The 27,593-nt window shown below is 38.5% G+C and overlaps 2 protein-coding genes across 12 annotated transcripts in view; one reads left to right on the top strand and one right to left on the bottom strand.

Moving 5' to 3' along the window:
* Positions 1-9,943: 9,943 nt before the first annotated feature.
* ZNF518A (zinc finger protein 518A) lies at positions 9,944-19,824 on the top strand. Of its 2 annotated transcripts, XM_085065144.1 has the most exons (3): positions 9,944-10,060; positions 11,790-11,908; positions 14,289-19,824. In XM_085065144.1, the coding sequence occupies exon 3, from the start codon at positions 14,405-14,407 to the stop codon at positions 19,058-19,060; it is 4,656 nt and encodes a 1,551-aa protein (XP_084921270.1). In that variant the 5' UTR covers positions 9,944-10,060; positions 11,790-11,908; positions 14,289-14,404; the 3' UTR covers positions 19,061-19,824. The 2 variants fall into 2 exon arrangements, with proteins under 2 accessions (XP_084921270.1, XP_084921271.1); XM_085065145.1 differs by lacking the exon at positions 11,790-11,908 and having other exon boundaries at positions 10,003-10,060.
* A 5,175-nt stretch (positions 19,825-24,999) lies between these two features.
* BLNK (B cell linker) overlaps positions 25,000-27,593 on the bottom strand; it is a 91,721-nt gene continuing 89,127 nt past the window's right edge. For 8 of the 10 annotated variants that reach the window (XM_085065149.1, XM_085065150.1, XM_085065146.1 and 5 more), the window contains 2 exons: positions 26,975-27,130; positions 25,000-25,725 (listed from right to left, as the gene is read on the bottom strand). In XM_085065149.1, the coding sequence (XP_084921275.1) occupies positions 25,606-25,725; positions 26,975-27,130 (276 nt within the window). In that variant the 3' untranslated portion in view covers positions 25,000-25,605. Of the gene's footprint in view, positions 25,726-26,974; positions 27,131-27,593 lie in introns of those variants that run through there. The other 2 variants (XM_085065154.1, XM_085065155.1) reach the window with 1 other exon arrangement.

Raw genomic sequence — 27,593 nt, 5'->3', positions numbered from 1 at the left:
GAAAAGAGGTATGCTCAACTATTTTCATCTGTAGCTGCAAGGAAGTTTAATTCTGCTCAGGAATAACTATCTTTGAAATTTTAGCTATTAATCTCTCATAAACACCCACTGAGCATATGTAAAAATAGATATTGCATAAACATATGGATTGTAAATTCTTGCAGGACTATTGATCAGGAAGGCAATACGATTATCATTGATTCAAACCAATAAACTCCATATCTCTGCCAGATTTTAGCTTTTTTTTTTTCCCCTTCATTTAGGCCCACAGAATCACTGCATTGGTGAGGTTGGAAGGGATTGGAAGGGAGCCCCAGAGATCAACTAGTTCAACCACTTTGTTTTGCTGAAGTTGTTGAGAATCCTGTCTGCCCATTTCTCCAGCCTTTCCAGGTGTCTCTGAATGGCAGCACAACCAACTGGTGTATTAACCACTCTTCCCAAGTACGGCTTGCAAACTTGCTGAGGGTGCACTCTGCCCCATCAGCAAAGCCTTTAATGAGGAGGTTACACAATGTTGGACCCCATATTGACCCCCTGAGGATTATTATTGCCAAAGTGACTGCATTTTATTGCCAAAGTGACTGAGCCTTTCTTCACCATGCTCTTTATTTTTGCTTTATTTTTCCTTTTTTTCTTTTTTTCTTTTTTTTTTCATTTAATTTCTTTTCTTTTTTCTAAATTAGTAATATAACAAAGATTAACAGAAGAAAATTTAGGCTCAGTTCAGGAACATAACCTAGTTGCATGAAAGGACTTCGGGATATGCCTGGCAAGAGGAATTTCCTTGAGGATATAAAGTCACTGGCAATAGGATCATTGTCAGGTGTGTTTGGGGTAAATGTGGCCAGAATAATACTTCACCTAAGGGATTATGAACCCTTGGGCTTGTCTTTTCCAGTTGTGTAAAACTGATCCCATATTAAAGGACTGCACATAGTTCATTGTGGATGCAGCTAAGAGTCTGGGCCTATAAATCTAATCTTTCTAATCAGTTAATCTGATAAATGTCCTTGCTGGAAGTGCAGGGGAATGTTGAGTGGAAGAGAAGAGTTGGAATTCTTTTAAAGCCTAACTGCCTCATGATCACCATTATTTTAATGTATGATACAGCCAACAACTGGACAGGATATGTAGTTCATAGTTCACCTCTTAGTATCAGTTTATCCCTGCCAGCAAAGGGATAGAAGGTCATTAATCCTCGACTGTATTTATATGCATAGTACTCCACAATAATAATGCAAGTTTGCTCACCGTTATTCTAACATTGCTAATTGGGAGGAGTTCAGCAGACGTGTCTGGTATTCTCTGAGGTCCAGCTGGTATCCAATTTCCAGCAGAGTTTGCTGAGAAACGTGAAGGTCAAGTAACTTCCCCAAGGTTACACTATAAATGGCTCAACTGGGATTAGGACCCAGATTGGCCTTGCTCCTAATCTTTTGCCTAATTAATCACTGTAGTCTCTTTCTGCAAATACTAAACAGGTTCATCTTCGTAGTTTCACCACCAAAATATTGTGGGCAAGCTCATTTAATTTAAGGGAACAGATTTCACAATGGAAATAATGAAATAGCATTAGCAAAACTAACTTGTAACTGAAATGGAAAACAATTAGGACTGGATTTCACATATGGAGATTTTATTGCAATGGCTGTGTTGTACTTCTCTTCCTGATCTCTTATGTCTCAAAACTGTGCACATCCAGCTGCCTTCCCTTATCAACTCTCAGTATGTATGCCATCGAGAGCATGATATGTTGTGGAATTTTTGTACTCTCTATTTATTTGCCTTTATTATAACTCAGGGAAACTGGTGGCAATGCAGAAACAGTAACAAGGTGGCTGTCACATGGTTTATCTGTCCTTTTGTAAAACTCTCTGTGGTGCAAATACTGCAGCATTTTGGATACAAAACTGTTATAATGGAGTTGTTTTACTCTTCTCGTGTGGGATGGAGTACTCTAAGAGGAAAACCAGCAAAAGAGTTTTCAGGTAGTATGAAGAAAACTACTGATTATCTCTATCTCTGACTGAAAACCACTGTCAGTATTATGGAACATGAAACAGTTTATAGTGCCAGCTGGTTTTAATTAAAGGCTTAGTTTCTCGGTACGAAGACACTTCATTACAAACCTACAAACATATTCACCCCAGCAGTCTGCCTGTTTCTGTAAACAGGAATGGGTACAATGTACAAGTCTGGAGAACTGTTTGGAAAGCCTTGTGAGGCACAGAACTAAAATAATAGCCAACACATCTCATATGGATTAAGGAGCCAAGAAAAACAAATATGTCTTTATTTAGCCTGTTGCTAAACTACATCATCACAGTGTAACTGATCTCCTGCCATTAGGCACTGAAATCCAAAGCCACAGAGCACAATTAAAAGGCAACCTGACACCTGCAGTCTCCAATACACCTTTTGAAATTGGTAGAGAGAGAATATGCAGCTTATCATGGGGTTGAGAATGGTACATGAAGGATTATCCATGGTAGGTTCCTACTTCGAAGTTAGTCCAGTACTATATGGCCTGAACTCATACATAAAGGGAGGTCAATCTCTATTTCCACTTTTCAGAAGTCACTACTTGATATTAGTAATCTCAGCAAAAGTGTCAAAGATGAATGAACATGGAAGTGGGACTCACCAGTTCTTGAAAAAGAAACTCAAGGATTTCCTAACTGATATCAAAGAATGTACAAAGTTGTTGGTCTGTTGAGTAAAACAAATTAATCTTATATATAAATAATTCTTTAGGATCCTCATGAGTGCACACCTTCACTGCACTGATGGATACACTAAGGCAGAGAGGGTAAACAGCCTGACCTGAAGTGTGCAGGGGTGGACATGTGCATCTAGACGGTGAAAACTCATCAGAGGGCTCTACTGACAGATACTCATGACTATTAGAAATGCAAAAATGGACAGAAGTTATAGTGTTATAAAATAATAATGCCACATCTTATGTTATAATATAGAACAACTTGTTGGTTTAGATATTTCCGTTTATCTGCCCCTTCCAAAGGGGAAATTAGTACCCGCCTTGCTAAAGAACACCAGACCAGTATTCAGGATGTATTTTGCAATGTTGCATCAGGACAGTATATGCAATGGTGTGTGGTTTCTAGTTTGTTTGCTACCAAGAGTAAAATCTTCCCCATTTTGAGAAAGGCTTGAGGTTAATCTTGCTTTCTTAGCATATATGTGCATTAACAAATTATTGCAGTTTGCTTTGATTCAAACTTTTCTAGGTTTGCCAGTCTCTCTTGTCTCATGTGGGCAATTGTGATCCAGCTCACTGCTCGTGTGTTGCTTCACTATTGATAAAAGGTGTTGGGGTCATGACTTTCTGATGATGAAGAAGATGCTCATGTCACTCAAGACATCCTGCTAGCTCAGCTCTTGCTGAAAGCTGTGAAGTCAAGATGTCTCCCACAATCAGCTCAGACATCTCTTTATTAGTCATCTGGTCATAACTAGTTTTCCAAAAGGTAATGGCCTCACCTCTGAGAGGCTAGTATAGCCTGTCTTGGTGTATGTGAAATAGGGCCAGATACTCTGGGAAGCTTTTAATGCCTTTAGTTGTAACTGTGCTCTAGAATCTTGCTCTTGAGTGTTACTTCCTGTCTAAAATCCTGATCCAATTTTCTACTTTCTAGACCTTGTCCTGGTTCCTCCTACTGAGTGCTAGATCCTAATCCTACCCTTTATCTGTTCAGCCTTGTTTCCTTGATCTTGCCTCTTTCTTTACCAGCTCCAGATTCTGCTTTAAATTAGCTTGCCTGAACTTGTTTCAGCATGGACTGCTCATGATGCTGAAGATACTTGCAAACGTTGAGACTAAAATTATAATGAGCCAAATCCAATCCTCTCTTATCCATGCAAACCTTAGTTCTCATGAGATTAAAACATCTTCCAAGGACAGTGACTTTACTATAGTCTAATAAAAAAAAATGTAGACATTCTAGTTCAAGCTACTCATGAAGGTGAACCACATCTTTCAGCATATTATCAGTAATTGATTTACATGTGTAGAACCATAAATACAGTGATAAACTTTTTAAAAATTACATTTCTAAATCCATTAAAAAATGACACATTTCTAAGAGTGCTTCTTCCTTTTGCTGTCTAGCAACACCCCCCAATCCCAAATTATAACAGTGAAAAAGTCTCTTACTCAATTCACATATTGGGAAAGCAGAGAGATGCTTTCTCTACAAGTTTGCAAAGAAAACTTAAGAAGTTCCTAAGAATTTTCCTCACTTGTACAACAGACTCTCTGTATGCAAGTGATCAGAAACTGTCCTTGAAAAAGCTATGATGAGAATAAGAGTATGTAGGATATTTATTGTAACAGGGCCTCTTAACTGGATGTGTCCATCTGGTGGCTGTATTAAAATAATTAACAGAGGGAACTGATGTATGGAGTCTATTTAGCAGAGCATCATCTGGCCAAAAGCAGATTCCAACAGAGCTGTGGAAGAGGATGACAAATGCTGCTATTTCCCCAGCTGACTTGAGAAACTTTTTGTCATCAAATTTTGGCATGGTGCTATTTCACCCGTCTTCCTGTAGAAAGAGAAACTAATTTAAATTCATGTTAGATTGAATGCTGTGGCTGTTTTCATTTAAACTGTTATTCCTGAAGTTTTAATAATTATGGTTCAGATAGCTCCAAGACTGATTTGTGGCATGAAATCCACAAAGAAAATGAAATTGTTGACTTCTTTCACTGTTGCAATATTGCTCTAGATGTGCAGGTGAAAAAAAGAAAATAGTTCACAGATGCTCTGATATTAATAATGATACCTTTAGCTGTCATCATTAAGGCTGTTATAAGATAATATATCTTGAAAAGGAAGCTTAACATTATGCTTTCCTGCTGTTTTGACCTCAGCAAAAGTGGGCTATTTAGCGTAAGAAATACAGAGTCAAAGTGACAGTGACATATGTCACTGACAGTAACATATAGGCAACCATACATTGCTAAATACTTCATTGTCAAAACCAGTAACATGGTGTATCAGGAACCACTTAAAAAGGCAATTTTCTTATTTTCACAGTGCGCTGATGTTTCATTTTAGAAGCACGGAGCTTCTCTTTCAGCCCTTCAGCTTATTCATATGAGCATTGTTTGAAGTACACTGTACTTTGTGAAAGAAATGAGCTCTGCCTAGCCAATGTATTATTCATTTTAGTGACAAGCAGTTTGGAGATTTCTGTAAGCAGGTCACTGACTTGAAGAATGAACTCAAAGGCTTTTATGTACGAATTCATCAGTAAAACGTTTAATACAGAAAGTCAAGCACCTTTAAAGAGTTAAGTGGTACGGAACAGAAAAGAATGTATATATTTTCTTTGAACTCTCCACTTATACTGTGCTGTTTACCTGTAAGATTACACTTGCTATTTATAGTTATTACAAGAATTTAAAACAACCATCTAGCAGTAAGATTACTTGACTCAGACTTATTGTTACTATCACAACAGATGTTTTGTAATTCCTGGGAACCCAATATTCTTAAAAAGAAATAGAACCTTAACTCTTTCTTGCTTATCATTCTGTCTGGCTGGGCAGTTTGCCTACTAGGCTAAGTAAGACCTGTTAGTTCCAAAACATAATCTTCCCACATCTGAGTTTAGCCCCAGGTTCCTTCCTCCACGAATGTCCAGCCTCTGCTACCTGTAATATTGCCCACCCAGTTGTACCACAAAGACAAGACATATTTTTCTGTACACTTTTCATTGACATATTCAGAACTTGCTGTTTTCTGGAGAAACAGATAATCATTGCAGCTGTTCTGGCGGTACTGAGTAGCTGTAGCTGCCAAGCAGTACATAAGAATACGGTTCATAATCTCATTACATACAAGCCAGAAAAGAAATATCAATTAATTATATTTTATAAAGTATATATTTAATATATTTACTAAATGCTGAAACATAAAAGTGCATGAGATTAAGTTTTATTTACTGTCACTGAAAGCCACAAAGTGATTCAGAATTTTATCTGCTATAATTATGGAATGATTTAGCCCACATAGTAAGAAAGCTATCAGAAATAGGAACTCTTCCAGAAGACCTGTATAGCCAATAGATGAGCACTCAGAATTTCAAACCACTGGAGAAAAAACAAAATTAATTTGCATCTGTAAGAAGAGACTTGTGGAGGTTTCTGCATTAACACTCTTCTTTATGAAGTATGTGCGAAAGACTGTCAAATTGTCTCAAAAGTGTCAGTAGAAAAGATTACAGAACAAAATGAACAGTAGCAAAGTCAGTATGATCACAGTTAGGAGTTCTAGTGCAATAAAAAATGAGATGGCTGCATTGTTATGTCTGGTTGTAACTTTTTACTTAAAAGTGATGCTTTAAGTGAAGGAATAGAAGAAGGCATACGGGACACCATTTTTTTACAGGATTTATGAGTTGAGTGACAGAGCTATTTACTATTAACTCTTACGTCTTTGAAGAGCAAAGTCATAGAAACACACAAAAAATCATGGAATACACGAATATCTTAATTTATTGTACAGTATTTTGTAAACTTCTTAAAATTCATGTTAGATTGAAGAAAAAATGTGAGAGAACCAAGACTAAAAGTTGCTATAGATAAAAAACTTTTTGAGATTTGGCTGTTACACATACCAACACTGTGAATAATCACAAATGTGAAAATCTAACTGAAACAATGTTTTCACTTTAAACCAGGTATTTCCACTTTTTTGTAATTCAAATATGGAACAACTCGCAGCAACATTTTATTATTTCTAACTCAGGAAGAAGCTCTTTACCATTTGTGACCAAATTCAGTGATTTCAGGCAAATGCATGATTAACTTCACATTAAAGAGAAGTGGTTTTCCTTAGAAAATGAAGAGTTCATAGAATTATTCCATTATCCATGGTTGGTCTTTGCCTTAGCATTCACTTTTGAAAACACAATTTTTTCCCACTCAGTGTTTCTGAGGAGATACTTCCATCAGTCCAAATTATTTGGGGTGGATTCATTCCTAATATAAAAAATTTTTGATAGTCCAGCACATTATGAAATTGTTCCAATCCATCCTGCTACCCATAAATAAGTTGGATATGTGATGGAAACCAGGGATGTAGTACTCCTGTTGCTTGTGAAACACCCATATATTAGAGGAAAGCATTAAATTTGCAATTTAAAAACCTCACAAATATAGAACTAATAGCAGCAATAATAAAAATTACAGACTAAAGGCTACTTATTTGCACCTAATTGCCCTACCAATTTATAACACGCTAATGCTAATGAGACGTAGTGGGAAGCCCTGCCATTGTTTCTAGTTCAGATGAACAGAATAATGTGATGTAATGCACACTGGGACAGTACAAATACCTTTAAAGCTTCCAAAATACAACTCAGCTTACATATTTTTTTTGACACAATAGCCAGTGCTCAGCAAAAAAAACCCAAACCAAACCCAAAACTCACCAAACCCAAAATGGATTGCAGATGTCAGAGCAATTTTTTTTTGTGAAAAGTAAAAATTGTTGTGGGATATGGTGTTTTATAGAGCACAGACTGTGTTGCAGCTGAACATCATTTTCCTAGGATGTCACAAATAAAAGTGGACCAAAGTAAATTTATCTTCTGAAAAAGAGTGAAGGACTATATTATTATGTGGATTCAGTCCTTGCTTTCAAGAATTTGGAAATTTAACAGAAATCATGTTCTAAAGATAAAAGTACTTAAAAATATGTAAGTTTGCTCGTGTCACAATTCATGCCACATGAAGTTAAATTGCCAGCATCAGGATAATTTCTGGACTACTCGGGAAGACTTTGGTCTTCCTTGGATTTCCTTGATGGCTTTCAGTTTACCTTCTTCTCTGAGTGTGGTAAGAAGGCTTTTTTTTGCCTTCTTTGGTCCTCTCTTCAGTAGTAGGGCAGCCTCTCATGTCATAGGTCGTAAGCAGTTCCTGGTATTCCTGCACATGGGAAGGCTGTAGACTATTGCTATTACTGAGAAATTTTTGGGAGCATTTTTGCGGATGCTTATTCTCATGATGAATGAGCTTTCATGACTTTTGGGAGAAGCTACTCTACAATGTCAATCTTTTGGGTGGGGTTGGCCATTGCTGTAGTTTTTTGATTGCCTCCTTTTTTTCCCCATTTATTCCTACACAGATTTTAATCCCTGTAGAATTTTATTATTAAATGGTGTGTTTTGATGTAAACATTTTTGGTCCCTTGAGCAATGAAGAATGTAAATGGATATGATAAATTAGGCATTAGCCTTTCTTCTTTCATTTTTGTCTGCTGTTGGTGTTATTCCACACATTTTCTTTTTCTGTGTCTGCTTGACACTTATATGTGTTCTAAATTTGAATCACAAAGAGATAAAATACATATAAAATATTTGTTTCCATCTTACATGAAAATTTGTTGGGAATAATAGTTGACAATATGATGTATATTTTAATTTCACATTAGGAATACTGGGGTTCTAACACAAATTTGATACTGTAGCTGCTTGTTAAACTAATGATTTTCGTGGATCATTCTTATCTGTTATGTTTTCTGATTTTAGGGTTTCAGACAGAACTAAGCTGTTTTTCTTTCTTTTAATTTTCTTCAGTTGCAGTTAAGTTTTCAGATCCCCTAAAACACTACGGATATGTATGTACAATCCCTCCTTCTGACTACTTAGAAAAATGTAATGAATTAGAAACCAGAAGAACACATTTCTCTCCTTGCTTTTGGCACAGATTGTTTCATTTGGGTGTAGTAGAACCATCAGTGATATAATTCTTTCCTTGAAGATATTCTTTAGGGCCAAGGAACCCACCCCAAAAAGGCTTCTATTAATTTTCTTTTACAGTTGAGGACTCAAGGGAAATAAGTGATGTCAGTTGGAACAAGAAATTAAAAATATGTTCATGTTTAATGTATCCTTTGTATACACACACACACACACTCTCTCTCTCTCTCTCTCTCAAAGACATCATCACTCCTCCTTGTTCTCGTATTTAATCATGAGGAGTTATTGCACTTATTAAACTTCATTGCAACTAGTAAGATATCACAAGTTTTGTGGAGAAAAGTTTATCTGAATTGCTCAGCTAAATTGTTCATTAGATAGGTTTCCCAAAGGAAAAGGTCAAGCTTTCTCCTTTTTTGCTTTTGATTTTTGATCACTGTTTCATAAGTGGAAAGAAGATTTCTTCTTCAATGTCCTCTTCATTCACAATTCATCTTTAGAGTCTATTTCTGTGGCGGGCATTTGGCCTTTTCTGGCCGTGGTGCAGCTGAACCTCCTACTTCTCACATGCCTTCATACTCTGGTGACTGTACTTCGGGTGCTCTGCCATGTGGTTAAAATTTGGCACAAACATGAAGAGCATGCTCCTACCAACAAGCACCGTTTATTCCACTCCCAAGCAGAAATGATACTGTGTCTCTATGTTTGTAGTGATTCTCAGCTTTGATTTTTTGTGTTGAGCACATTAAAACAAATTAATTGATCTAATGCATGTATAATGTCCTGGATGCTTTCATGACTGACATCTCCTAGACAGCCCTTATACACTGTGTCTATTGTTGTCTCTATGCAGGTCAGCGAATCCATGTCCGGAGTGGAGCCCCGACAGCCTGGGCCAGGCCTTTGCTTGGAGTGTTTTCTGAGGGGCACCAGCCCTCCCTGCCCAGCGCCACTGGCTCAAACACCCTTGGGCACGGAGGAGCCGAGCCACTCAAGGTAACGCCGGGCGGAGCGGCCTGGCCATTCCTACGGCCATTCCTACGGCCATTCCTTTGGCCATGCCACGTGCCCAAAGCCCGCAGCCAAGGTAGACAGGAAGGGGAAGAGGGCGAGGAAGAGGCAAGCAGCTGGACGCGCCGGTACAACCCCAACCCCGCCCCGCCCCGCCCCGCCTTGGGCCTCGTCGGCCGCCGTCCACACATCTCCTCAGGTGGACGCGTATCCCTCCGCCGCGGCCGCCCCTCGGCCGGGCTCGCACCCGGCAGTCCCCGGATGGAAACTGTGATGGCGGCCGGCAGCGCCTCGCCCGGCGGCGGCGGTACCCGAGGTAACTCCGCGGGGGACGCCGGCCGGGGAGCGGGGGAGCCCCGCGCGGTGCGGGAGGGACGCCCCGGGGCAGCTCGCGGCGGAGCGGGCGGGGGCGCGAGCGGCCGCGGCGGGGCGGGACGGTGCCCCCTGGTGTGGGTGAGACGTTAAATAGTCCGCGCTCGCCGGCGGCGGGAGGGTCGCGGGGCAGCCGGGGCTGGGGCGGGCGGGACGGCGGGATCGCCCGGGGCGGCGGGACCGGCCGGGAATGGCCTCGTGTGAGCCGCCGGGCCGCCCTGGCACCGTGTCCCTCCGCCGGGCGACGCGCCGACAGTCGCGGCTGCCCGGGGCTGTGCGGGCGCCCCGTGCGGGCGGGCGGGGCGGCGCTGCTCCCGAGGAGGAGCCGGCGAGGGACGCGCCCCGCTCGCCTCTGTCCCGGTGTCGGGCAGCGCCCGCCGCTCTGCCCGCGGTCGGACGGAGCCTGCGGCGCGACCGTGAGGCGGTGGCAGCTCGGGGGCTCCGTCAGCGGGCGCCCCGCACTTTGTGCCGGCGCTCATCGGCCTGCGCAGCCCCTGGCCAGCTCCCGGCGCCGCTGCTCCCGGGCAGGGTCAGCCGGCAGGTGGGCTGCGCTGGCCGTGTGTCGGCGCCGCGTTCAGCTGCTGTGCTCGTAAATGGCAAGTTCGCACTGTGGCACGGGCAGCTGTGTGTGTGAGCTTTGAGAGTGATTCGGTGATCTGTTTTCATTTTATTTTTACCAAAGCAGCATTGTGCTGTGTCAGATAGTGTCTGACTGCTCTAGCTCTATGGATTTCTTAAGGTCTAGTTCTGTGAGTTCCTGCACGTGTCCAGGTCTTGGGAGAGATGAAGGCACCGCTCTAAATGTGCACATAGAATGGGGCTACTCATGGGGTATATTTCAGTATAATGTAATGTATTTAGTAAAATTTAAATAAGTCTAAATTGTTGCAGAAATCTTGAAAATACTGCGTGCCGGGATACCTATTTTTAATTTAGTTCTGAATGGCAGGAGTGGAAAAGTTACATAATTTTGAAGTGTCTAACTCCTATCCGTTATTTCTCATTGAATCAAAATATATAGCTAAGACTTTCTCTCTGTGTGTATTTTCTTTAAACAAAATGTTGCATCATTTTCGGTGGAAGAAAATTGAGGCTGAGAGCCTCGAGTGGTTACTTATGCTTGCGCTTAGTGGTTTGGGTTTTTTTTTAGTTAGAGTTAACTGTGGCACATGCGTACGTATTTTCAATGTTTGTACTCACTATATCTGCATTTAAATCTACTTACTTGTTTCAGATGCTGTGAATGTAATATTCCACCTCCTTCTCAGGCTTTGCACAACTTAATAGAAACTTATAATTAGGTCTTTGCCATTAAAAGCTTTGCTTAAGATACATGCCTTTTGAGTTCAAGTTAAAATTTGGTGGACAGAGGTACCAGTCACTTCTTTCTATGCTGTTTTTAAGTTATCACGTGTTTGTGCTTCCCAGTTATGAATGCCTGAGATGCACTGGCAAAGCTAAGGTTAAAATAAGCATTGTTATATTGTGTATATAAAAAATATTTATATTGTATTTGATGGTGCTCTTTGGGAGAGAAGATAGTATATATTTTTGTCTTCAATGTATTAAAAATCCACATAATGTAAATTTGTGAGGGATTTGTGCTTTTCAACTTATTCTTTCAGTTATTTTTGTATTTATACCATTTAAAATACCATTCCTTTCGTTTCCAGAACTTTTTTTAGTATTTCTGCTGACTGTGGCCTTTTCTGAGTCTTGCATACTTACCTCTTCTGTGTGTGTGGAAAAAAACCAACTGTTGAAGAACTGAAGTCAAGTCTTTTCTTAATGTGTAAGTGAGACTTCTTTGAAAATGTACATTTAAAGATCCATGAGATTTCTTTAAAATGGTTGTTTTGAGTAAATATTTTTATTTGTCATGTTGCAGGTGCTTGTTGATAGGTGCATGCTACCCAATAATAGCAAAATTAAGTTGTAATTTATGCAGTTAATTAGTTTAAGGAGATCTCAGTTCGAGTTTGAATATACCCAACTGGGACTCTGCCAAACGTAAATGTTGGCCAGTTGAGGACCACGTTGGCCTGGTGTTGAAAGCCTTAGCCTTGTTCTCTGCAGCACTTCATCCACTTCTGATTTCTATAGTTTTAATTGTAAACATGCTTCAGGTTTCACTATCTGATAGTATAACATTTTAATCTGAAGGATGGGAAGCTACCATCAGAATGATGTGTTGCATCATGCAACCTGTAATCTTTGTGTTGTATCTATGTATCAAAAAAGTTGTTCAAGCAAACAAATCCAGGACAGTTTTAGTTACTTATTCTTTATGTGGAAGTTCAGCTTGCTTCTATTCAAATAAGGGATATACCATTGGCAAGAAAATGCATTTTAACGCAGTACTCTTTTGGTGGAAATGGAGTGTAAATGCACGAGTTGTTCTCTTCTCAAGGCTCAAAGTAGGGTAATACCCCACATATTAATCCTTTTCGTGGAAGATGGGGAATGTGTTACTGAGTTAAAAGAAAAAAAAATCCTATACCCAAAGTGTTTCCGTTTGGAGAGACTCCAAGGAGGGAGTGCATGTCTCTGTGGTTTGTTGTTTTGGGGTGTTAATGTCAGATGTATAGTTGAAGTCTTGCAGGTCTAATATCTGGAGAACACAGTTAAGTGAATTTACTCGATATTAGAGTCTGTGTGAAGTCTAAAAGTCTGTTATGTTTATTATTTTCAAGAAGTGCGTAGAAGTGCTAATATCTTCTCCCGAGCAATGTAATAAAGTATATGCCTTAAAAAAAAAAAGAAGTGTTTTTGCTTTTCTTGCTACATGGTACAAGAACATGGACTTGTAAATTTTTCAGTCTCCATTTTCTTTGTCAAGTATTTTCATGTCTAATGCTATATACTTCCTTGTCCCAGTACTATGGGAAAATACTTGAAAGACCTTCAGGGCTAATGCTTATAATGGTTTGGAGATCTAGAAAAAGCCCTTGTACTTTATCACAGTGAGGTAGAGATGTGATCATTCTTTCAGTTTGAATGTGAATAAATAAGACAATCTAATGATTTCCAAGTCTGTATTGCTTCAGGGTGAGCATGAAAGTAGTGGAGAGAGAATTGCTGATCAGATTTCAGCTAACAATTTACTGACTTTTTAGAAAAGAAGAAAGTGACTTTGTGACTTCTACTGTGGAAGAAGTTTTTAGTCAAAAGCTTTATACTAGTGAAGGAACAATTCTTCCTTTCCAGTGTTGCTTTTCAAAATTTTAGTTATTTTCACTGTTGTTCCAATTCTGCTGTTTCTGTTTCAATATTCTGTGTGGGAGGGTTGTTCAAGTGTAGACTTGAGCTGCAATAAACTTTTGGTGTAGCCTGTTATGGAAACACTGACATGGAGTCTGTAGCGAGACAGTAGTGCTGACCATAACTATTTGAGCCTTTTAATCCTTAGAGGAGTACTGTTGGCAGTCATGCACTGAAAATATTAACATGTACCCGGGAACATGCAATGAGAAACCTGAGAATTTTTATCTATTGAGTACTTCAGACTTGTGTGGTACTAAAGGCTGCCATGTGAAAAGTGCATTGTAGGTCAGTGTGATTGGTTTTTTGATGTTGGTAAAGATCATGTCTCCATTAGTGAAGTAGTGAATCTTTTGTCAGATTCAGATTTTACTTCATCGTTGCTTTTTAAGCACAATAGTTACTAATAGAGTAGCAGACTTGAGTAATAAAAATACCAAATCCTACTGAATTTGACTTGTTTTTAGTGCTTCAGTTAGGTTCAGTTAGTGACCCATGTCACAAACCAGTGTTTTTATTTGCTTGAAATCCAAAATGGGTAATAGGCTTCTTTTAAAAAAAAGTAGGTCTTGGGATTTCTTACGCTTACAGGGTGGAAGAAACCCAAAATCTGATGACACGGAATTTTAATGTTTTTATCCTTCAGTAGATGTTGTTCTTTAAAACCTACTTTTCAAGGGATTTTTTTTGAAAAAACCCCAAACAAACCAACAAATACCCCCAGCAAGAACAAGGTTACAGTGTAATGGCTTTTTTTTTTGCCTCATCCCCCTTTTCCCCCTCACTCAAGTACTATTATAAAAATTAATAAACTTCAAAGTTTGGCTTGTGTTTGTTAATTAATTGTAAGAAGTGTTCTAATGGCATTAGTTTTAAAAGTAATATTTGCTTTGTTTGTTTTTTAATTTCAGGAGAATAAAATGGGGAAGTAGAGCTTTGAGAATAACTCAGTGTGGTTGTCTCATTTGCTGCTGGAAGTAAGACTAAATCTCAAGAATTCACGTAAAGAAAAGTAAAACCTAAAATCATGTCATCTGAACAGGAACAATTTTTTTGTGATAAAAAGCAAATCAGTTTCTTAAAACACAATGCTGTGAAGAATTTTTCTACAGATATTACTTTGAAAGAAGAACTGGTGAGTGACCCCTTAAGTATGACGATTCAACCAGCAATTTTAGATGTCAATCTTGCTTATGAACTAAAAAACGTGAAAATTGAATTGCCCAAAGTGAGCATTCCAGATGAAGTATTAATGAAACATGAAGTTGATAAGTTCAGAAAACTCTTTCAGTGTAAGCAGCAAACTGCAAGGAAGTCCTTAAGTCCAGAGAAAATGAGTGGAAGCAATCCAAATTGTTCCAAGGGAAGCCACTTGCAAATTAAACCAGAAGTGCAATTTGAAGAAGGGTTGAAAACTGCAGCAAAGATATTGAATTTCGCTTGTACAAAGTGCAAGGATAACATTAGATACAGCCCAAATGATCTACAGAAACATTTTCAGCTGTTACACTATGGTGAGTTGCCTTTGTATCCTTGTGAGATGTGCAGCTTCTCAGCGAATGACTTTCAGTCATTTAAACAGCACAGACGCATCCATCGTAGCACTTTAGTAAAATGTGAGCTCTGTAATGATGAACAGATATACACTTTGTTGGCTTTGACAAAACACTTCCTATCAGAGCATTGTGTAAATGGACACTTCCAGTGTGAAAAATGTGGGTTTTCTACCTATGATGTGGGTACGTTTGTTCAGCACATTCACAAACATAAAGAGATTCCCTATAAATGTGGAAAATGCCATCAAGAAAACTTTACTGAAGAGGAGCTCCAGAATCATCTTCTTGTTCATACCAGTATGTTTTCTTTTGGTTGCCCTTATTGCAGTTACAGCACATCACGGAGAGATTATCTTTTAAAACATATCATAGCTTTACACAGAGACAACTTAATTGCAAAAAAAAAACTGGAAAAGGATAAATATGAAAAAAGAATAGTAAAGACTCCAGCAGGACTGAAGCTTGTGTTAAGAAGGTATAAAGTCGGATCATCCAAAAAAGCGCTCTGGAGAAGGAAAAGAATAAGTAGTGGAAGTGACAGTGCTGGAGAAGAAAATACACAGGTGCTAAGAAGTATGAATAAAATTCAGACAAATGCTGAGGAGCTGAACCAGTGTATGAGAGATACGGAAACAAATGAAGAGAAAGATCACATTAAATACACAGAAAAGCGTCATTTCATGGGTGGAGTGCTCTCTGCTACTACTGCACAGTACAATAAGGCAGATGATGGAACAAGTTATGGCCTGGGAGTATTGAAAAATGGTGTTCATGGGCCGACAGTATTGATGGTTAAAAACAATAAAATATCCGTTCCAGAAAATTACAGTGCTAAATTTATGGGCTTTAAAATGGTAGATGGAAAACAACATATTGTTATAAAATTACTACCTACAAGTAAGCAAAATGAGTATTTGGTGGGTCAGAAAGTTGATCCTGTTAAAGATGGTTCTGCCACTCCTTTGCTACAGACTGCTGATCCTTGTGGCTTGTCTTCAGGTGCTATACCACATGTAACTGATCAGTCAAGCTTAAAGAAAAATTGTGTTCATCCATTAACCTCCCCATTGTTTTCTTGTCCTGCTTCTCATTCAGGAAAAACAAAAGTGGAAAAACAAAGTAACTCTGTATTGTATGGTAGGAGTGTGTCTGAAACTGTAGCACCTTCTAATACAGCTGTAGGAAAAAGTTCAAATTATTTGCCAATGAAGCTGGAATCAACTGTACCTCCATGTGAAGAGGTAAAAAAAGTTGGAACTCAAAGTAGTATCTCGTGGGGAAGCTTTAGTCCTTCAAGTCATCCTCAGGTATTACCACCCGCTATTACAAATACCCTTCATTATGACCCTATGAAAATGCCCTTCTTTCCTGATCTGAAAATGCAAAATGGTGGCCTGAATAATAGTAGTGGAGCTAATAATCTCTATTATTCAACTTCGGTGGATTCATCTAATGAAGGGTTGTTGTCTTTTCACAACTATTCCAAAATGGACTCTTTGGATAATCCATGTAGCATTTGGACGTCAGCAGATGACAGTCACAAAGACTTTAGCAAAACAGTTTCTTTTCAAAACAGTAGAAGTGAATCTGCATCTTCATATTCAGAGTCGATGAAAGGCTTAAAAGCAGAGAAAGTTGTGTCAGCCCAATCAAATATTAATAAAACTTACGAACACATAAACACTAAGAATAATTCTGTGTCTTTTAAAAGCCAATCTAAACGTGGTGTTGACCGTGAGTTTTTTATGGAGGACAAGCATAATGGCCGGCAGTATTTGGACACTAACATAGATCAAGGCTTTCAGAACATAGCTGAGAAATTCCAGGAAAATGACTCTGATTGTGTTAACTCTTCCTTAATGCCTAAAATCACATCTGTTTTCTCATTGCAAAGTGAACAGGCAGCTAATTATTTATCGCCTGAGATAAACCAGTTACTGCAAGACGTGTTAAAAGTAAAAACAACTTCTCAGCGAGAGTGCCACAGCAAGATGAATAACTGTGTAAAACTTCGTTCTGATAAGCTGCTTTCTGGTGCTGAGACTGGGAATGCAGCCTGTGTGCGTTTAGAAAGCTGTGCACGTACGCGTGGTTTTCAGAGGTCTCCTTCTAATGTAAACTTGAATTTATGTAAGAGGGAGTTGAACACAAGATGTAGCACAAATGAAGGTACACGTGGGAGAGAAAGACAAAGACAGACACCCAAACCATCATTTGATTTACAGGATGTGGACAAATTATCCAGAACTCCAGGTGTTGGTACGTTGCTCAAAACTCACACAGATGAGTTTACACAGCAGTTAGTAAAAGATAAAGTACTGTCTGCAGCTCAAAATCCTAGCAGCTTTCCACCAGTTTTGCCTGTTCTTCAGGAGCAGAAAGCTCTTTTTGTTCAGTCTCTTCCATCACGATTTTTTGTTCCTTTCCACCTTTCTAACCAGTCTAGACAACAGGTGGTTTCAGGAAAATCTCTTCCATCAACCAGTTCATCAGATGAGCATGTGACTAAAGGTGTACCTGCATCTTACGTTTCAAATAAAGGTCCTGGAATGATTTTGACTTTTAGTGGGGCAGTTGGAGCAATTACAAACGCCGGTAATGATAGTTCTCAGGTTTTAGGGGGAATTGCATCCAGAGAATTTGGGAAAATAACCATATCCGCTTCAGAAGTGAAGGGAAAAAATGACAGTTTTGGAAATGTAAGAAGTTCCTGTAATGGGGAAGTATGTAGTACAGTAAATGACTCCTCGAATAGTATGCCATTTGAAGCACCTCTTGTAATTGCAAACTCATCAGAGTCACCTGTAAAAGCAACTTCTTCAGTGAAGGTGTTACCAGAGCACCAGGATGCTGTCTGTGGTTCTTTGGAGTCAGTAAAGAAACAGGAAATTAAACAGGAACAACATGTTTATGCACTTTCGCCTGATGGACAGCAGGGAGTTTTTCTGAAATGTATGACACCAAACAAGCCTGTAGTTCATGAACCAACTTTTTTTCAGGATAATACTCATCAAAATTATCAACCAAAGAAAACTGGAGCCATGCACCAACAGCTTTTGCTGAAAATTAGGACTCCTACTTCAGATACACTGTCTGATGCCACTCAGTCAGTAAGCAACTCGGTGCCCTCACTACAGGTGGATAACTTGCAATCCCTTACTCCTGCACTAGCACAGAAACAAACCAATCTTAGTTTTAATGATGCCTTAAACTTATCAGGTGGGTTAATGCCAGCAAATGCCTCTTTGGCAAGTTCTAATCCAGCATGTTGTGTTCCTCCTGTCGAACCTGTTAATTTTGCTAAGTCTGCAGGGACACAGTTGCAAAAATGTTCTATTGAGAGTACACAAGTGATAACTGCTAACAAGAGGGATAACTTTGGTTGTCAGAAGTCCACATGGAGCACCCAAAACAGAACTGCAAAAGTAAAACCTAGTTTAAAACAAGCTAGGTCTAAAAGTTCAGAAACTGTGGGTGTGCAAAGAAAAAAGAATTTCAAACGTAACAGGAAGGCTAGTTGCCCAGAACCTCCAAAAAAGAAAGTAATGTTGCACAGAAAGTGTAAGGAAAAGAATCAGGCTGAAATTGTAAGTGACTCAGGTAGCCCTTACAAACCAAGGGCATCAAAACAAACTGTGAGGACTTTGAAATTACTCCCTTTTAATTCTAACCAGCTTGTAAAATGCCCCCGGAGAAATCAACCAGTTGTTGTGCTTAATCATCCTGATGCAGATGTTCCAGAAGTTGTAAATTTAATGAAAACCATTGCTAAATTTAAGGGACATGTTCTTAAGGTTTTATTGTCAAAAAGAACTGTTGAAGCTCTTCTGCAGCCAGACTTCTGCAATCCTTTGCATGTAACTACTGATGATTTTTCTCAGAAAAGGTACAGGACAATAAAACCCATTTGCCCTGTAAAAGAAAGATTTGTCTTAAAATTGACACTGAAGAAGACTAGCAAAAACAATTACCAGATTGTGAAAACTACCTCTGATAATACCTTGAAAGCTAAGTTTAGCTGCTGGTTTTGTGGTAGAATATTTGACAATCAGGATAATTGGGTAGGACATGGACAGAGGCATCTGATGGAGGCTACTCGAGATTGGAATTTGTTAATGCAGCGATGACCGGTGAAGAAAATAATTATTGTTCATTAAAGTTAAAAAAAACCACAACAATTGAATTAGGATACACAAGTTGTTCTGTTTTGCATGTCAGTATTGTAACTGAAGTTGAAAAACGATGCAAAGTGCTTATGTTTTAAAAGAGCATATTCCCTATTGCCATCAGTTTTGAGAAGGATCAAGGAACTTTGTGGTTTAAATAACTTGTAACTAACTGCAAATACAATTCCATAAAAATATATATTTTTTATTACTGCTATTATGTGCTATATTTTTATTCTGTTGAATGAGTCTTCAGGGCTTTTGTTCTGTACATACGTAAAAATCCCTAAACATGTAAATATTTTTATACTTTTCAGTTACTTGTTGTAATTCTTGCACAGAAATTACACCCCTCTTCCCAGTTTTTCAATTCTGTGCATGCACTACTAAAACCAATTTTTAAGATCTTTTCAAATACACACAGCTGTTATCCTGGGATTTTTGTTATTTTCACTTTTTAGCTCTTGATTTTGTTTTTCAGGGATTGAACACTATTGTTAGCAAGTGCCTCAAAGATGTGAAGCAGTTTACATTATGTTGACTGTATAACCATGGGTCTGTATAGGGCCATTCCCCCAACAGTTTCATTTAAACAAAGCCATATGTGAATGCTTTAAGCTATATTGCTATGCACATGACACTTGTACTATTTCTGTGCAGTTTGTCTACTTTCTTAGTGAAGTATTTTTCATATAAATTAATAAAACATATTATGATTGTGTTAATATCGTGAGTCAGAAATCGATTGAAAATATACAGTATATATATTCATAATGTATATGGTGTTTAAGAATGGTGAACATTCCTAATCTGTATTGATTTTGTCACTATTAAATTTGCTATAACTTGTGTTTACAGAATATGACTTTGAGCATTTGTAGAAAATATTTTTGTCTTACTATGTCTGCCACAAACCCTCTAGGCAGGTCAGGATATGGGGAGGTGCAGAGCACCATTTCAGGCCTGTAACTGCATTATAGTTTTATTTCAGGTGGATGTAATTTGTCCCATAATGTCTTAGTGTTTTCTACTATTGCTTATTCTGATGTACTGCCTTTTGGGGCACCAGGGGTTTGGCAAAACCAAGGCTTGAGTTATTAATCGTTTTTTTTACCAGCCAGTAGGGTACCAGCAGGTTCTTAGAAGCCTGCTTGCTTTCTGTTTACAGTTTTAGGGATAATGAAGAGAGAATATGCTTCACAGTTTTTAATGTTTATATGAGGGTATGTAAACAAAAGATCTCTTAATCATAGTGACTGAGGGTAAACAGGTGAAGGTCCTTATTATCCAGAGTAATTTTGTGTAGAGGCATTATCCTCCAAATTCTTAATGAATCTGTAGGCTAGAAGTTTCTGTCTTAAGTGGGTTTGCCTTTACTGTGTGGCTGGCACTTTTTGCCCAAGTATGGAGGTCTAATTCAGCTTCCCAAAGTACTGATGGAAAGACTGTCAAAATTGAAAACTAGGCTTTGAGAGGACTGGGGCATTAAAATCCTGGGGGGGTGGGATGGGGTGGTGGTGGTTTAGACTATGCAAGCACTGGTAGTTTTCAGTTACTGTGTCCATAAGGTGAAAATGAAGATTGCTTGCTACCAATGAAACAGTAGGAAGTCTTTCATGGATGTCACAGGCATATCACCACTAACCTGAAATCATCTTATGTTTTAAAAAGTGTTAATATTATTTAAAAATAATCACTTCAGTGGCTAGATACATTTTTCTATCTTGATATGTGTGTTGGAAGGAAGATGCACACTAGCCTTGTAGCTGGTGAGTTATGTGTGGGAGTCAACTGAAGCAGTTAAGGCAGCATAGTTTGAAAGAATTAATACACAGTAGGGATGTGTTGTGTGTCAAAATTGGATCATTTTGTGCTGCACAATGGGCTTTGAGCTATGATGTTAATTTGGTTAGGAGCTTTGAAGGGGACTACTGGTGAGGAAGCAAGTTGGAAAGAAACAGCGTTAGGAAAGAAAAAAAAACGTGTTAAGGTTTTTTGACTAGAAGGACCTATTGTCTGCCCAGCTTGCTCTCCTAATAAAGCGTGAAATTGAACCCGTGAATTTTGGACATTGCCTTCTTTGGAAAAAAATTATGTGAAGTTTGTTTCTAAACCTACTTGGTGCAATTTCAGCAAGGATAATCAGTTTTTATTGACAATTGCTTAGCATTGAGGTGGAAGTTCTGCTGTAGCATTAGGGTGTTTTCTCTATATTGATGAATCATGGGAGTGACACTGGAATTTTTTTCTAACTGGTTTGTTTTCCTATGAATTAACTTTAAACGGTACTGTGAAAAAGATTATTATAAAGCTAGGAAGTGTTGAAATAAGGTTGCTTTATGTGATTTTAACTCATTGTCATGTGCCATTTTTTCCATGGATATCCATCTCATTCAGTGCAGAGAATGGTTGCTCCCTCCTGAGTAGTGATTTAATATTTTGTTTCCCCACCCTTAATTATGTCCTTGTGTTTTTGAGTGCATGTTGCTCAAATACTGTTGTAAATATATAATTCTTTTATTCTTATGAGCTTTTCTATAATGCTTTATTTGACGTCCTAAGAGATAGGCATTTCTGCAGATCAGGTTTCAGAAAATCTCAAGTGGGACTTCACTGAAATTACAATCACAAATAATTACCATCAGGAGAAAATTTGGTTCAAGTGATCTGACCAGTGTCACAGTAGATGGTGCAGTAGAAGATACAGAAGAACTGAATATAATGTCCCTGTGAAATGTGCAGTTACTGTGAAGCCACCATTTTGCTTGCCAACTCCTGCAGTGTTGGTGCATTTCTCAGCATTTTCAGTAAATGGGGAAAGGTGTCTTACAAATATCCTACAAACCACAGTCTTCCATTACACAGCTACAATGTATCCCTGAAGTATTGTGTGAACCAAGAGAAAAACATAAATCCATATAGAAAAACAGTCAGTGATCATGTATTTAATGCTTGTATTGTAATGGATATAGCTGATGTGACAAGGTTACACAGGTAACTTGAAGTGTCTTGATTTTGAGTGCTTGATTTTGCAAACATGACATTTTAAAAAAGCTTGTAACATAGCAAGATAAGAAACCTTGAATTGATTATAGTGTTCTGGGACATACAAGAATAGGTGCAAGCACAGGGTTATCAACCATTTGTACAGTATTTGTGTTAGGCCATGAAGAGGCCTAAAATCTAGCCCTTTGTGTATTCCTGGCAAGATGTGTATTCATCAGTAAATGGTGGCCCTTCCTCAGTAATTCCAATGTTCTAACAAAAACTTGTTACAGAGCTGTTGTTATGTGAGACTTTTTTTTTTTTACAGCACTTCCTAATAATCTCTGTCTGCTGCTGGTGCTTTTGATTGGAGGGGAGATGTAGTTTTGTAACTTGTCTGTCTGAACACTTATATATTTGAGAATGCAAGTTCTTACTCCTTCATGGAGAAACATTGGCAGGAATGATACGCAGTACTCATTGTACTCTCTGTATCAGGCAGAAACATTTCTCCCTTGTAGATTATTAAATATGATACTTCTGAGTTCTCAAACAAAAAGAATTACTTCATTTTTAGTTAGAGGTTTAGTTCAAGGGTTTTTTGTGTGTGTGGTGTTTTTTCTTGGTTGGTTTTTGGGTTTTTTTTGGTGGTTTTTGTGTGTGTGTGGGTTTTTTTGGTTTTGTTTTTTTAGCAATTCAGTGAATGACAATTATATGGGAGAGAAATTAGCTAACAGTAGCAAAGATGAGGGGAGAGGTGTGTTGCTGTGTCTGTCAGGTCAGACTCAATACACCTCTCATCTGGTGCATGACACATGATGGTATTAAGATGATGCTGGCACTGCAGCAGCTGCCCCAAGTCACCATTTCCGATATTCTGTAACGGCTTTTCAATCCACAGCATTGGGATTTTTACCACAGCAGGCTTCATCCTGAGCACCAATTTACTTTATGTCCAGAGTGTAGGAAATGGTAACTTGGTACCATCCTATACCTGAAACTTGCTTAAACCTTTCTCTTCTCCAGGTAAAACTGTTTCAAAATATGTCTATACCGTAGTCCTGCCAAACTATAACAGATCTAGCTTGGGTATGGAAAGCAGAGTAACCAGTTTGCTTCCTTTGTTCTTGTATAAAACACCGAGTGTAGTAAAGCAGGTGGTAACATACTGGTGTGTTTGTGTGTGGGGTTTGGGGTTTTCTTTTGTCCCCCCATGGAGCCTTATGTTGTGCCTACGAAGTTCTCATCTCAGGCTGATTTGGACTATTTTGTGGAAGGTCGTGTTGCCTATCAACTTCCTGCCTTGTTTTGTTGTCAAAACTATAAGGTAGCCCTATAATCATGTAGAACATGCATAATAAGTAAGGAAGGGTTTGAGAGTGAATGTAAGTGGCAGGTTTATCTAAAGCATATTTGTTATTTGTAGGTCAGCCACAATATTACGTGTAGTGCTGAGCAGTTAGAGCTGAGGAACAGCAGCAGCAGTGCTTTTGCAGTGCTCAGTGCTAATTACCTTAAAAAAGTGATAGTCTCTCATATGAAAGTCTGTAGGTACACACTTGAATTTCACTTGTTCACTGTTTTTTTTTTTTCCAGTTCTAGAATGATGGAGATACTGCTCATTTAACTTGGAAAGCAATGTGTAAGAACCTAGACATTTTGAGGAGCAACAGAGAAAGGTTAGCAGATACACAGACTTTGTTAGTACCAAGTTTAAATCCAGTGCAGTACACGAGTGAAAGACAAGGACTATATGAATGCCAAGGAAATTAAATACTGAGTGGCTGATTTTTCACAGAGTACTTCCATTGTGAGTATTGCTTGAAATACCTTCTAAAGTGATGCATAAAGTAGCTAAATAATATAATAGTACACATATAGAAGGAATAATTTAAGCTTGCAGACACTACTGTTAATTTTGAGGCCTTGACTTGGCAATCTCAAATGTACCAAGCATAGTATTAATATAACAGTAATACCAACTGAGCAACATACTAAACATAGCCCTGATGTAGTAGTGTGAATGGTCTGTCATAGAAAGGCTTGTGTAAAGTCTGTATATATAGCTTCTTGCCAGTGTCTGACTTGCTTTACCTGGGGTAAGTATTGCCTGTGATGCAGAGGGAAGAAACTGAGATGCCTCAAGGTATGGAGGTAGCCATGTGCTGAGCATCATATAGCATACAGTTCTTTCTAGAAGACAGGTGCATTACTTTTAGAAGTAATTGATCAAAAGCACGAGAAAATAGTTGCAGAATATAGCTACACTATGGCCCTAAGTGACTAGCTGAGACTTTGCAAGTCTTGACTCAGTCTTGCCTTTAATGCCTTGAATATAATCCTAGAGAACACTGCCTAATTCGGAAGAAAAAACAAAACAGGTGTGTATAAAGTATGTATAAAGTTTTGGAAAATACCTTTAAGATGGACGAGTCTTCAGGTCCAGTGAAATCAAACCCCTCTAGAACAAATTAACAATTGCTCCTAAAATTTTTTCATTGATGCAGTTTATACATTCATCAACATTTATGGAAGTTTACTTTGTTCACAATAATACAATTAAGTAAACCACTGTGATAGAACAGGCCTGAAAGAAGAAAGTGGTTTTTTTCTCTCTGTGTCTCCATAAGCAGTAATTCTGCAAGAACTGAGTCGGTAATTAGTTCAGCCATGAAGCAGTGCACTTGGGTCACCAACAATAGGCAATTTGAAAAGATTTAAGTCATTAAGCCACAATATATGTGTGTGTGCATATCTACATATGTATGAGATAAAGCTGTAAAAAGTGATATTGTTCGTAACAAATTGTGAAAGAGCATACACAACATTAAAACATCAACACTAGTGAATTGATGCTTTCTTGCTGGAAGGGTGCTAAGAAATGCAGTCCAGCAAAGTCTCCATACACTACTGACTACAGTATTATTAAATTTTATTTGCACATTTAAAAATACAACAGAAATACCAGTGAAACAGGGTGAAGCTGAGGAAAACACATGTCCATAAGTCTAAAACATCCAGGTGGATTTATTGCCACTAATCACAACGTACAATCCTATTTTCAAATTATGCACAGTGGTACATTAGTTCAAGTTATTCTAATTTCTGGGGCTGTGCACTTTACAAAGAAATTGCTGGAAGCACTGATACGTCGTAAACATAAACTGAAAGAGCAGATCACTGTGGGTATTTTAATTTTTAAAATGAAAATGTCCTACAAGAAATCTGTCTTCCAATAGTAGTCAAAGGACCAGGCTGTGCTATGCAGTTCTTCACGTGATTTTAGGTACCGGTGTTGTCACAGATGACAGTGCATCTGCTTTGGCTTCTTGTGTTAAATGTGAACACTTTTCTGGTAAAAGTGACGTGGGGTTGAACTCTATGCATTTCTTACTACTCTGTAGGTGCTCTTAAAGAGTGTTTCCCATAATTTCGGATTTTCTTCTTTTAATACCTTGTCCTTGTCTTGGTACATTGAAAGAAACTATTAAAGAAGTCTTCATTTTAGCAGTTCAGTTTGATTAAGAAACTCTTACAATATGCTTCAGTTTTGTTGAGTCTTTTGTGTTGTTTTGGCTGTCAATTAGAACCAGGGAGGTGCGCTGATGATTCTCGACTATTTCAGCAACACTGTCAAAGCGCTGGATAAAGAAAACAAAAAATAATTAGTGCTGGCTTCCTTTAATGCTATAGTATTGACAGTAATCACTGCGTTTTTTTATCTTTGCTTCTTACATAATTGAAGAGAGTTAAGCTACAACTGTTACCGAGTGAGATGCTCTGCCTTTTAGTGAGAGCACTGATCTTTCTCTTAGTTCTGATTTTAGTCTGAAAACAGATTGAATTTGGACAATGGAAGATACTACAGCCACCAGCTGTCTCATTCTTTCCATTTTTGATTGCCATCTGCACAAACTGAGCCACCAAGTTTGCTATGGGCCATAGTGAACTGACATTTCATTTTACCTTAATGCATAGTAGGCTGCAGACTGGCTGTGGCAGATGTAGTTCAGCCACCTCAGAGGGCAGGCTGTCTCCAGCTCTGTGCTACAGGCAGCCATCAATGAGAATTGTTCTACTTGCACAGTTTTAATGTTTTCACTGTATACGAACATCCAGAACCTGGTAAATCTGTTGCTTTTCCTTTTGGTCTTTGGTCAAATAAAGACTTAGGACTATCTATTTATCCTGAAGTAATTTTTCACCCTTTGTTGAAGACCAGGTGAGCTGCAGGCTGTTATATTTTCTGTAATCTCAAAACTGGTGCCTAAGAAGGCAGATAATTAGGCTATGTCAAGCCTACATTCACATTGCTGAAAAGCCTACTCTGTGCAGTGATAACAAACATTTCTTATTAGTATATTTATGTTCCAAGTTTCTGTTTTGCTATCAGAGTCATTATCTGCATGACAGAGTAGCCAACCAGTGATCTTTTCACTCCAGAGCTAGAGTTCAACATTTTCTTTATGTGAAAACAGTATTAACAGTAACGTCATTCTCATTTTTGATAAATGTTGGAGGTTTTTTGTTTTTTTAGCATGGCTGTTCTTCCTTTGCAATTTTCCAAGAAACTTAATTAGGGTCTTAGAAGGTAAATGGAGGACTATAAACAGTCAGAAAATTTATCTAGCAACTGCAGCTCTTGTCTTGTTAACTTTATGCAAAACAATTCTATGAGCATGCTATAAATTTGAGTTGTGGTTTACGTTACAGTATATGGGAGCTGACATAACACTGGTTTCTCGAGCTTGTTAGATCAGTTATTATAAAGGGTATATTTTTATCTTCATACATGAAGAATCTTGGTCATAGTGCAATATATCTTAGTCCTTGCTTATTAAAGCTATATAATTGAAAACCATTAGGAAAAATACCCCCACATCATCTCACCTCTTCACCACTTTTTTCTCTGCCCAGTGCATATTGTCTTGTTGATTCAATGAATCGTATAGGAACGTTGTACACTCTTCTGTTGTAAAACACAACCAGTGTATATGGTTGACGTGAGTCCTGTCCAGAACTCTTCCTTATTAGAAAAGATCCATCCTAAAGAGAAAAAAGTAGTCAGTGTATTTGGCTCATTTTTTTCCAACAACTTAGTTTGGTTTTGGCTTAATATTTTGATTTATGTTAGCAATAGAACCTTTTCTCCCATTAGAAAAACAGAATGGCAGCAAATGAGAAGTAGCATGTATTCCTGCTAACAGTAGCTTGCACAGGTGTAATTTAAGAATTCCCTTTGCTGCTGCTGTTCTCTCTCCCAACCAGAGAGAAAAAGAAGAAATTAATACAACAGTGGCAGCCATCTGTTGGGGTCCACAGACTGTTAGGGAATAGTTCCTATCAGTGGCAGTAGGCAGGCAAGAGAGCAGGGAGAGGTGGAGATAGTTTCTCCAGAGCTGTAAAAAACATTCTCACCACAGTCAAACACCTGCACTCCTCTTTATCCTGCTCTGTGGACACAGGCAAGAGTGGAGATGTACTTGATGCTGAGGAGGCATCTCCACAT

Source organism: Lichenostomus cassidix, chromosome 6 (genome assembly GCF_008360975.1).
Source record: "Lichenostomus cassidix isolate B80296 chromosome 6, HeHo_3.0, whole genome shotgun sequence".
Classification (NCBI taxonomy): domain Eukaryota; kingdom Metazoa; phylum Chordata; class Aves; order Passeriformes; family Meliphagidae; genus Lichenostomus; species Lichenostomus cassidix.
Note: the sequence above shows the minus strand (reverse complement) of the source record. Positions and strands in the feature narration are given on the sequence as shown.

Excerpts from the sequence above, each read along its gene's own strand:
- ZNF518A (XM_085065144.1), top strand. The coding sequence starts at position 14,405 with ATGTCATCTGAACAGGAACAATTTTTTTGTGATAAAAAGCAAATCAGT.